This window comes from Mustelus asterias, chromosome 14 (genome assembly GCF_964213995.1).
Source record: "Mustelus asterias chromosome 14, sMusAst1.hap1.1, whole genome shotgun sequence".
NCBI classification, from domain to species: Eukaryota; Metazoa; Chordata; class Chondrichthyes; order Carcharhiniformes; family Triakidae; genus Mustelus; species Mustelus asterias.
The window spans coordinates 79,762,502-79,775,185 of NC_135814.1; the positions used below are offsets into that span (position 1 = coordinate 79,762,502).

The window sequence follows — 12,684 nt, forward strand, 5'->3', positions numbered from 1 at the left end:
CAATAGCTGTGATCAGTGGCACCCTAGCCCTTGATATGATGTGGTGTTTGTTGATGGAATCTGAATAGAGAGCACAGTCATGGCATGAAAGTAGGTCAATTGTCCAATGGTCTTGTTCTAAAAGTGGCTGAAAAATGTTAGGGCCTGTTCAGCAAGGAGTAACTGAGATAGGGTAAGGTATCAACATTGTTGAACAATCTGCCTGGATTGAAACATGATTCTACTGGTAAGAAGTCTCATTTCCTCAAGAAAATTAACACTGCAGATTTTTAAAATAATTTTTCTCTCTTGTTCTTTGTCTTTCCATTAATGCCACTTGCCCTATCTTTATTTTACTTAAGGCCTTAATTCCACCTCCAATACAATCATATTCTGGGCTGTGGATGACAGGCTATGAAGGCTGTTTTTCACTAATGTTGGTGAACAGGGCAGAAGGAAATGAGTATATCCTTTAGGAGGTTCCCTGCGCGTATCAGAGGCATTCCCCCCCAACCCCCCATTAAGTTTGTCCTCCTGATATCCAAAACCTACCGCCCATCCACCTCACCCAATTTTCTAGGGTGTCTGATCCCTCCTGACCCAAAAAGCCTTGACATGCCTATCTCCAACATCCATGACATTTCTCCCTGGCCCTCCTTGTAGTCATGATGTGGAGATGCCGGCGTTGGACTGGGATAAACACAGTAAGAAGTCTAACAACACCAGGTTAAAGTCCAACAGGTTTATTTTGGTAGCAAAAGCCACTACCTGCTACCAAATAAACCTGTTGGACTTTAACCTGGTGTTGTTAGACTTCTTACCCTCCTTGCAGTTCCAACAAGGGCCACTGCTTTCTTGTGGCACTGCTGGGGCTGCAAGCGTTGCTGGCTGATCAGATTCCACTGTGGGCTGTTTAGGCGTCCACAGTATATTATCACTGTGGGGCAGCCCTTTTCAAAGTCAGTCAGTTTCTTCCATGGCACGGAGGTCCAGCAGTAAATGGTCCCCTAAAATTCAACCATTGAGTGTTCATGCTTTTACCCCGAACATATTGTGTAACATTCAATAAAGTTTTATATTTGAAAAGTAAAGCTCTTACCATCTCTCCCCGTGGACCTGTGGGTCCAATTTCACCTTTTTCACCAGGATTTCCAGGTTCACCCTGTGGAGAAATAGATAAATGAAGATAAAATACTAACATTCACAAATCTGCAACGTTTATCAACATGCATAATTAAATATTTTAGAGTGGTCCTTGCCTTTCTTCCATTGAGTCCTTGTTTCCCTCTTGCACCCTGAGCTGCTGCAGGACCAGCAGGTCCCTAGAACAAAACAAAAAATGCGAAATTGAAATGGGAAACTGGACTTCACATCACTATAGAAATATTGTTATACATTTTTCTCTTTTTCAAATCATGGGTACAATTGTGTATCCATAAAGGTAATGTTAGGGAAATGTGATGAAGGTTAAATAAATTTCCCTCTACTTTATCTTACCAAACACTCCTAGGGCAGAAAGTGGACAGGTTGCATCCACATGACACAAATAATGTACCTTAACGCTACACTTCATACAACAACCCAGCTGAACAAGTGAGCCCTACATATCTCAATGGACATCAAAGCCAACTTTATCATGTACATCAATGCACAAAATCAATTTGTGCCCACTCTCCCCACAAGCAGAAAATTATATAAGTGGACACCAATGTTGTTGAAGGATAGATGCCAGGACACTGGTGCATATATGACCATGGTTAAATGTGTCACCTGACAGAGAACACTTCCAACAATGCACAGAGGTAGACCAGATGCATCAAAGTGCTCTTTCCCAGTCTGATATAATGTTACCGTCCTTAGCACTCTTCCAATGTCAGCCGAGATTATCATACTTAAATCCTGACATGAGGGTTGAATACTCCACCTTATGTTGAAAATTGACCCTGTGTAGCATTTCATAGGATCATAAGAAATAGGAGCAGGAATTTGGAATTTCTATTTCTCACTGCTCATCTTGTGACATGAATAAGGATGTTTACCAATTTAAGGTAAAATTATATGGTGGATTTCACATTATGGATTTGAGATCAGTTAGATTGAAGTTGAGATTGTTCCAAACTGATTTCATTTAGATCCTTACTGTCAGCTTATATAGACTTCCATCTTTCAGTTTGAGTCTCTCGATTAGTTGACAGTAAAACAGGCGGAAGAATTTTTTTTCTCTGTTGTGCTAAACTGACAAAATAAAGCAGTTACCCTTGGTCCTCGGATGCCGGTTCCACCTTCTCGACCCGGAACTCCAGAAGATCCATGTGCACCCTTAGTGTACAAACAGAAAGGTTCTTGCAGTAAATTCCATATCTCTGATGTTTTGAGATCCAGCAGAAATCAGCAACTAATTTTTTTTAATGCATCACTTACTTGTGGGCCTCTAAATCCTGGCAGCCCTGGAGGCCCAACAGTTCCTGCATTGCCTTTCGTACCCTAAATATGTCAGATGAAATAAATGTGATATTTGTTTGAGAACCTTAAACGAGGAAATATTTTTCTTGTTAAGGGTTCGATTGCACCACAATTGGATTTATCCTGATTACTGAAATATAAGTAAATTCATATACACATGAAAATAAGTAGGCAAGATCACCAAACACCACCCCCCCTGCCCCCACCTTTAAATGCTAAATTCTTTGGCAGTGTGCATTAGGGATATTCTGTAACTTAATTTGTCCATGTATCTAACTAATGTACACATGAAAAGTGTAGCAGAAGACAACCAGAACCACCACCAGAGCTTATCCACTAGACAGTGCAACTTCAGGCACTATTCTTGCATATACTTCTGAAATTTCAAGCAATTCTGAATTAATTCCAGTATTTCTCCCAGAAGCTCTCATAGCCAATGAAAGAAACTTTATAAAATGTCTTCATGGAATTCATTGTCCATCCACTCCACCGTGAAGCCAGAGTTGAAGGAATGCAGATTTCTCCAAGAATAATAGAAATGGAAGAGGGAGGAGTGAAGTCATTAAGGAACTATGCAAGTTTTCAATTTGAAGTGTTGAGTGAACAGTAGCCAATTACAATTACTGAATGTGATTTGGTGCACAATATACCATAGAACATAGAACAGTACAGCACAGTACAGGCCCTTCAGCCCACGATGTTGTGCCAAGCTTTGTCCGAAACCAAGATCAAGCTATCCTACTCCCTATCATTCTGGTGTGCTCCATGTGCCTATCCAATAATCGCTTGAAAGTTCCTAAAGTGTTCGACTCCACTATCACAGCAGGCAGTCCATTCCACACCCCAACCACTCTCTGAGTAAAGAACCTACCTCGGACATCCCTCCTATATCTCCCACCATGAACCTTATAGTTATGCCCCATAGTAACAGCGACATTCACCCGAGGAAATAGTCCCCGAACGTCCACTCTATCTATCCCCCTTATCATCTTATAAACCTCTATTAAGTCACCCCTCATCCTCCTCTGCTCCAAAGAGAAAAGCCCCAGCTCCCTCAACCTTTCCTCATAAGACCTACCCTCCAAACCAGGCAGCATCCCAGTAAATCTCCTCTGCACTCTCTCCAATGCTTCCACATCCTTCTGATAGTGAGGTGACCAGAACTGCACACAATATTCCAAATGTGGTCTCACCAAGGTCCTGTACAGTTGCAGCATAACCCCATGGCTCTTAAACTCAAACCCCCTGTTAATAAACGCTAACACACTATAGGCCTTCTTCACGGCTCTATCCACTTGAGTGGCAACCTTCAGAGATCAGTGGATATGAACCCCAAGATCTCTCTGTTCCTCTACATTCCTCAGAACCCTGCCGTTGACCGTGTAATCCGCATTCAAATGTGTCCTACCAAAATGAATCACCTCGCACTTATCAGTGTTAAATTCCATCTGCCATTTTTCGGCCCAGCTCTGCATCCTATCAATGTCTCTTTGTAGCCCACAACAGCCCTCCACCTCATCCACTACTCCACCAATCTTGGTGTCATCAGCAAATTTAGCCCCCTCCTCCAAGTCATTGATAAAAATCACAAATAGCAGAGGACCCAGCACTGATCCCTGTGGTACACCACTGGTAACTGGTCTCCAGTCTGAAAATTTTCCATCCATCACCACCTTCTGTCTTCTGTGAGATAGCCAGTTATTTATCCAATCTGCCAAATTTCCCTCTATCCCACACCTCCTTACTTTCTTCATGAGCCTACCATGGGGAACCTTATCAAACGCCTTACTAAAATCCATGTATACGACATCAACTGCTCTACCTTCATCTACACACTTAGTTACCTCCTCAAAGAATTCAATCAAATTTGTGAGGCAAGACTTACCCTTCACGAATCCGTGCTGACTATCACGGTTTAAGCTGCACTTTTCCAAAATGTTGGTCATCAATCCTATCCCTCAGGACCTTTTCCATTAACTTACCGACCACCGAATTAAGACAAACCGGCCTATAATTACCAGGGTCATTCCTATTTCCTTTCTTGAACAGAGGAACAACATTCGCCACTCTCCAGTCCTCTGGCACTATCCCCGTGGACAGTGAGGACCCAAAGATCAAAGCCAAAGGCTCTGCAATCTCATCTCTTGCCTCCCAAAGAATCCTAGGATATATCCCATCTGACCCAGGGGACTTATCGACCCTCATGTTTTTCAAAATTGCTAATGCACCTTCCCTCAGACCATCTAGTAGAACAGAGGGATCTGGGAATACAGATATATAATTCCCTAAAAGTGGCGTCACAGGTAGTTAGGGTCGTAAAGAATGCTTTTGGTACATTGGCCTTTATAAATCAAAGTATTGAGTATAAGAGTTCGAATGTTATGGTGAGGTTGTATAAGACATTGGTGAGGCCGAATTTAGAGTATTGTGTGCAGTTTTGGTCACCTAATTACAGGAAGAATATTAATAAGGTTGAAAGAGTGCAGAGAAGGTTTACAAGGATGTTGCCGGGACTTGAGAAACTGAGTTACAGAGAAAGGTTGAATAGGTTAGGACTTTATTCCCTGGAGCGTAGAAGAATGAGGGGAGATTTGAAGAGGAAGAGGCAGAGACCAGTACTGTTCGAAAGGTTGGAGTGGGCAGACTTTATGATGGAGATGATACAGGGTTGAAAACGCAGCTCTAGTTCAAATAGAACACTGAAATTACAAACAATCTGATCAACAGAGTTGAAGGAATGCAGATTTCTCCAAGAAACATAAATGGGGGAGGATTACACAGATAGGGAGGAGATCTAGGGGTACAGGTTCATAGCTCCTTGAAAGTGGAGTCACAGATGGACAGAGTGATGAAGAAGGCATTTGGCATGCTTGGTTTCATTGGTCAGAACATTGAATACAGGAGTTGGGATGTCTTGTTGAAGTTGTACAAGACTTTGGTAAGACCACACTTGGAATACCGTGTACAGTTGTGGTCACCTTATGATAGAAAGGATGTTATTAAACTAGAAACAGTGAGAAACGATTTACCAAGATGCTATTGGAACTTGATGATTTGAGTTATAAGGAGAGGCTGGATACACTGGGACTTTCTTCCCTAGAGTGTAGGAGACTTAGGGGGTGATCTTATACAGGTCTATAAAATTATGAGGGGCATAGATCAGTTAGATAGTCAACATATTTTCATAAAAATAGGGGAGCCTAAAACTAGAGGGCATAGATTTAAGGTGAGAGAGGAGAGATACAAAAGGGTCCAGGAGGCAATTCTTTCACACAGAGGGAGGTGAGTGTCTGGAACGAGCTGCCAGAGGTAGTCATAGAGGCGGGTACAATTTTGTCTTTTAATAAACATTTAGACAGTTACATGGGTAAGATTGGTATCAAGCAATATGGGCCATACACAGGCAATTGTGACTAGCTTAATGGTAAAAACAGGGTGGCACGGACAAGTTGGGCCGAAGGGCCTATATTTCCATAGAACCATAGACAATTACAGCTCAGAAACAGGCCTTTTGGCCCTTCTTGTCTGTGCCGAACCATTTTTTGCCTATTCCCACTGACCTGCACTTGGACCATATCACTCCACACCCCTCTCATCCATGAACCCGTCCAAGTTTTTCTTAAATGTTAAAAGTTAAAAGCATTTACCACTTTATCCGGCAGCTCATTCCACACTCCCACCACTCTCTGCGTGAAGAAGCCCCCCTAATATTCCCTTTAAACTTTTCTCCTTTCACCCTTAACCCATGCCCTCTGGTTTTTTTATCCCCGAGCCTCAGTGGAAAAAGCCTGCTTGCATTCACTCTATCTATACCCATCAAAATCTTATACACCTCTATCAAATCTCCCCTCAATCTTCTACGCTCCAGGGAATAAAGTCCCAACCTATTCAATCTCTCTCTGTAACTCAGCTTCTCAAGTCCCGGCAACATCCTTGTGAACCTTCTCTGCACTCTTTCAACCTTATTTACATCCTTCCTGTAACTAGGTGACCAAAACTGTACACAATACTCTAAATTCGGCCTCACCAATGCCTTATATAACCTTACCATAACACTCCAACTTTAATACTCGATACTCCGATTTACAAAGGCCAATGTACCAAAGGCACTCTTTACAACCCTATCCACCTGTGATGTCACTTTTAGGGAATTCTGTACCTGTATTCCCAGATCCCTCTGTTCAACTGCACTCTTCAGAGTCCTACCATTTACCCTGTACGTTCTACTTTGGTTTGTCCCTCCAATGTGCAATATCTCACACTTGTCTGCGTTAAATTCCATTTGCCATTTTTCAGCCCATTTTTCTAGTTGGTCCAAATCCCTCTGCAAGCTTTGAAAACCTTGCTCACTGTCCACTACACCTCCAATCTTTGTATCATCAGCAAACTTGCTGATCCAATTTACCACATTATCATCCAGATCATTGATATAGATGACAAACAACAATGGACCCAACACCGATCCCTGCGGCACACCACTAGTCACAGGCCTCCACTCAGAGAAGCAATCCTCCACAACCACTCTCTGGCTTCTTCCATTGAGCCAGTGTCTAATCCAATTTACTACCTCCCCATGTATACCTAACGACTGAACCTTCCTAACTAACCTCCCATGAGGGACCTTGTCAAAGGCCTTGCTGAAATCCAGGTAGACAACATCCACCGCCTTCCCCTCATCCACTTTCCTGGTAACCTCCTCAAAAAACTCTAATAGATTGGTCAAACATGACCTACCACGCACAAAGCCATGTTGACTCTCCCTAATAAGTCCCTGTCTATCCAAATATTTGTAGATCCTATCCCTTATCACACCTTCCAATAACTTGCCCACCACCGACGTCAAACTTACTGGCCTATAATTTCCAGGATTTCTTTTGGAACCTTTTTTAAACAACGGAACAACATGAGCCACCCTCCAATCATCCGGCACCTCCCCCGTGAATACTGACATTTTAAATATGTCTGCTAGGGCCCCTGCAAGTTCAACACTAGCTTCCCTCAACTCCGTGGGAATATCCTGTCTGGTCCTGGGGATGTATCCACTCTGACTTGCCTCAAGACAGCGAGCACCTCCTCCCCTTTAATCTGTAAAGGGGTTCCATGACCTCCTTACCTGTTTGCCCTATTTCCGTAGACTCCATGCCCGTTTCCTCAGTAAATACGGATGCAAAAAAACCATTTAGTATCTCCCCCATCTCTTTTGGTTCCATACACAGTCTACCACTCTGGTCTTCAAGAGGACCAATTTTATCCCTCACTATCCTTTTGCTCCTAACATACCTATAGAAGCTCTTTGGATTTTCCTTCACTCTGTCTGCCAAAGCAACCTCATGTCTTCTTTTAGCCCTCCTGATTTCCCTCTCAAGTACCTTCTTGCACTTTTTATACTCCTCGAGCATCTGATCTGTTCCTTGCTGCCTGTACATTTCATACAACTCTCTCTTCCTCTTAATCAGTGTTACAATCTCCCTCGTGAACGAAGGTTCCTTATTCCTATTTACTTTGCCTTTAATCCTGACAGGAACATACAAACTCTGCACTCTCAAAATTTCTCCTTTGAAGGCCTCCCACTTTCCATTTACATCCTTACCAGAGAACAGCCTGTGCCAATCCACACTTCCCAGATCCCTTCTCATTTCATCAAATTTGGCCTTTTTCCAGTTCAGAACTTCAACCCGAGGACCAGATCTATCCTTATCCATGATCAGGTTGAAACTAATGGCATTATGATCACTGGATCCAAAGTGTTCCCTCACACGCACATCCATCACCTGCCCCAACTCATTTCCCAATAGGAGATCCAATATCGCATCCTCTCTAGTTGGCACCTCTATATACTGATGTAGAAAATTCTCCTGAACACATTTTACAAACTCTACCCCGTCTAAACCTTTAACAGTATGCGAGTCCCAATCTATATGTGGAAAATTAAAATCCCCTACTATCACAACTTTGTGTTTCTTCCATGCTGTAAACCTCTGACTCTACAACAGAGATTAGGCAGGGTCACAATGATTGGCGGGGAAGAGAAGGTGAGAAGCAACAGGCTAAATTTTCTGGCCCTTCCCACCGGCGGATCTTCTAATGCCACATGGATAAGATGGCAATACAGGAATATGAGCCAAATGGGGGCAATTGGGACCAGCTTAGCGGTTAAAAGAAAGGGCAGCATAGACAAGTTGGGCCGAATGGCCTGATTACATGCTGTAAACCTCTATAACATGACAATATGCAAGGCAGGCAAGGGGGGTTTGGTTAGAGGTCATAGATGAAGCATCTGTAATTCCAATGTTGAATGAGAGCAAATGGCAGCTAATCAAGGTGTGAACAAGCAAAAAGAATATGGAGGGGTTGAGAGAAGTTGGCCGGAATTCTCCAGCCATTCATGCCAGTGGGATTCTCTGGCCTCACCGGCAGTGCACCTTCCACCTGCAGGTTTCCCACGGGGGTGACGTCAATAGGAATGACCATTTACAGCGGCGGGACCAGACGTTTAGCAAACAATGCACAGCGGGAAACATGCGGCTGGGAAGCCCGAGAATCTCACTCGTTATGTAAAAGTAGAGCAGGGGAGGCGATAGCCTTGTGGTATTATCACTAGAGTATTATTCCAGAAACTCAGCTAATGTTCTGGGGACCCGGGTTCAAATCCCGCCACGGCAGATCGTGGAATTTGAATTCAACTTAAAAAGAATTCTGGAATTAAGAATCGACTGATGACCATGAAACCATTGTTGATTGTCAGAAAAACCCATCTGGTTCACTAATATCCTTTAGGGAAGGAAATCTGCCGTCCTTACCTGGTCTAGCCTACATGTCACTCCAGAGCCACAGCAATGTGGTTGACTCTCAACTACACTCGGGCAACTAGGGATGGGCAATAAATGCTGACCAGCCAGCAATGCTCTTGTTCCACAAAAGAACAGAAGAAGGGTATTATCAACCATGTGATAGTTGACCCTACTTTTTAAGATGATGATGTCAAAGGGCAGCAAATAGATGAGGAAGAGAGGGGAGCAACAGGTACATCCTAAAGAGAAAATATTGCCGTAAATGCAAAGGCTATGTTGAATAGGTATGAGTGGATTAGATAAGACAGGAATGAGCTAAGCAATAGAAACAAGACATTGGGGGATTTCCTGTGCACTTGGCTGTGTCAAAGTCGACAGAGAAGTCAGTGAAGATGGAAAGGAATTATACACTGGTCAGTCATAATCCTCACAAATGAGGATGCAATTTATGAATTTGATTAGGGCCATTTTAATGTTACAACAGAAATAGAAACCTGATCACAGAGATTCAAATATGGAGTAGTCAGGATATTAGAGGGGAGAACACAGTCAAGAATTTTGCAAACAGTTATTCCATCTTCAACTTCCCTTTCATTTCAAAATAGAGAAAAAGAACTTGCATTTATATAGTGCATTTCACAACCCCCAGACATTTCAACATGCTTTACAATCAATGAAGTACTTGAGAAATAGAATCACTGTTGTAATGTAGGAAACACAACAGCCAATCTCCACACAGAAAGCTCCCACAAACAGCATTGTGATAATGATCAGAAAGTCTGTTCTGTGATGTTAATTGAAAGGAAAGAGGTTGTGGTAAAGGCAGCTGAACTTCTTTCCTGAAGTGTGGTGAAAAAGAAATCCAGGGGCCCCTTGCAGCTTTATTGAACTCTGCGGGTTTCAGAGATTTGTGGTATTGTTGTTTAGTCAGATTGCACTCATTATATTCTCTCTTTTCACATCAATTTCTTACTAGCCTTACTTTGATGGAAGCTCTGACTCCATGGTAGGTTGTAGTTTCCCAGGTGCCAGTCTGCTTTTGAGTACCTCACCCATGTGAACAAGATATTGTTGTCAGAAAGCTCTTCAATTATGGAACATTGGGACCAAGTTCAATCTATTCGTAACCAATGGCTATGAAATCAGAATGTGGAGATGCTGGCGTTGGACTGGGGTAGGCACAGTAAGAGGTCTCACAACACCAGGTTAAAGTCCAACAAGTTTATTTGGTAGCATAAGCCACAAGCTTTCAGAGCGCTGCCTCTTCATCAGGTGAGTGGGAGTTCTGTTCACAAACAGGGCATATAAAGACACAAACTCAATTTACAAAATAATGGTTGGAATGCGAGTCTTTACAGGTAATCAAGTCTTAAAGGTACAGACAATGTGAGTAGAGAGAGGGTTAAGCACAGGTTAAAGAGATTTGTCTCCAGCCAGGACAGTTAGTGAAATTTTGCAAGCCCAGGCAAGTCATGGGGGTTACAGATAGTGTGACATGAACCCAAGATCCCGATTGAGGCCATCCTCATGTGTGCGGAACTTGGCTATCAGTCTCTGCTCAGCGACTCTGCGTTGTCGTGTGTTGTGAAGGCCGCCTTGGAGAACGCTTACCCGAATATCAGAGGCCGAATGCCCGTGACCGCTGAAGTGTTCCCCAACAGGAAGAGAACACTCTTGCCTGGTGATTGTCGAGCGGTGTTCATTCATCCGTTGTTGCAGCGTCTGCATGGTCTCCCCAATGTACCATGCCTCGGGACATCCTTTCCTGCAGCGTATCAGGTGGACAATGTTGGCTGAGTTGCAAGTGTATGTACCCGTGTACCTGATGGATGGTGTTCTCACGTGAGATGATGGCATCCATGTCGATGATCCGGCACGTCTTGCAGAGGTTGCGGTGGCGCGGTTGTGTGGTGTCGTGGTCATTGTTCATCGATGACATTTTCTTCCTTTGGACTCATGGTGAACAATCATTGAAACAACTATATGATGGCATAACAAGTTCCATCCCACCATCAGACGCACCATGGACTACACTCCGGAATCGGTTGCATTCTTGGACACACGCATCTCCATTAAGGACAGTCACCTCAGCACTTCACTGTACCGCAAACCCACGGATAACCTCACGATGCTCCACTTCTCCAGCTTCCACCCTAAACACGTTAAAGAAGCCATCCCCTATGGACAAGCCCTCCGTATACACAGGATCTGCTCAGATGAGGAGGATCACAAAAGACACCTCCAGACGCTGAAAGATGCCCTCATAAGAACAGGATATGGCGCTCAACTCATCGATCGACAGTTCCGACGCGCCACAGCGAAAAACTGCACCGACCTCCTCAGAAGACAAATATGGGACACGGCGGACAGAGTACCCTTCGTCGTCCAGTATTTCCCCGGAGCGGAGAAGCTACGGCATCTTCTCTGGAGCCTTCAACATGTCATCGTTGAAGACGAACACCTCGCCAAGGCCATCCCCACACCCCCACTTCTTGCCTTCAAACAACCGCACAACTTCAAACAGACCATTGTCTGCAGCAAACTACCCAGCCTTCAGGCGAACAGTGACCATGACACCACACAACCCTGCCACAGCAACCTCTGCAAGACGTGCCGGATCATCGACACGGATGTCATCATCTCACGTGAGAACACCATCTACCAGGTACACGGTACATACACTTGCAACTCGGCCAATGTTGTCTCCCTGATATACTGCAGGAAGGATGTCCCAAGGCATGGTACATTGGGGAGACCATGCAGACGCTGCAACAATGGATGAATGAACACCGCTCGACAATCACCAGGCAAGAGTGTTCTCTTCCTTTTGGGGAACACTTCAGCGGTCACGGGCATTCGGCTTCTGATCTTCGGGTAAGCGTTCTCCAAGGCGGCCTTCACAACACACGACAACACAGAGTCGCTGAGCAGAGACTGATAGCCAAGTTCCGCACACATGAGGACGGCCTCAATCGGGATCTTGGGTTCATGTCACACTATCTGTAACCCCTACGACTTGCCTGGGCTTGCAAAATCTCACTAACTGTCCTGGCTGGAGACAATACGCATCTCTTTAACCTGTATTTAACCCTCTCTCCACTCACATTGTCTGTATCTTTGAGACTTGATTACCTGTAAAGACTCGCATTCCAACCATTATTTTGTAAATTGAGTTTGTGTCTTTATATGCCCTGTTTGTGAACAGAACTCCTACTCACCTGATGAAGACGCAGCGCTCCGAAAGCTTGTGCTACCAAATAAACCTGTTGGACTTTAACCTGGTGTTGTGAGACTTCTTACTATGAAATCAGAAACAGGAACTCTAATTGCTTTCTCCTTCCTACCTTCAGGGTACTGAGGCTGACTGGATCACTGGCCTTGTTAAGGCCAGCCAACTCAACACAGGCCAGAAAATGAGCCTGGAATCTTCTGGTTTATGTGGTTCATCTAA

At 44.0% G+C, this 12,684-nt stretch overlaps 1 protein-coding gene across 5 annotated transcripts in view; it reads right to left on the reverse strand.

Annotated features, from left to right (window-relative positions):
• LOC144503789 (collagen alpha-3(VI) chain-like) overlaps positions 1–12,684 on the reverse strand; it is a 342,857-nt gene that overhangs the window by 70,255 nt on the left and 259,918 nt on the right. For all 5 annotated transcript variants that reach the window (XM_078228671.1, XM_078228670.1, XM_078228673.1 and 2 more), the window contains 4 exons: positions 2,401–2,463; positions 2,236–2,298; positions 1,239–1,301; positions 1,079–1,141 (listed from right to left, as the gene is read on the reverse strand). In XM_078228671.1, coding sequence (XP_078084797.1) covers positions 1,079–1,141; positions 1,239–1,301; positions 2,236–2,298; positions 2,401–2,463 — 252 coding nt within the window. The remainder of the gene's footprint in view (positions 1–1,078; positions 1,142–1,238; positions 1,302–2,235; positions 2,299–2,400; positions 2,464–12,684) is intronic.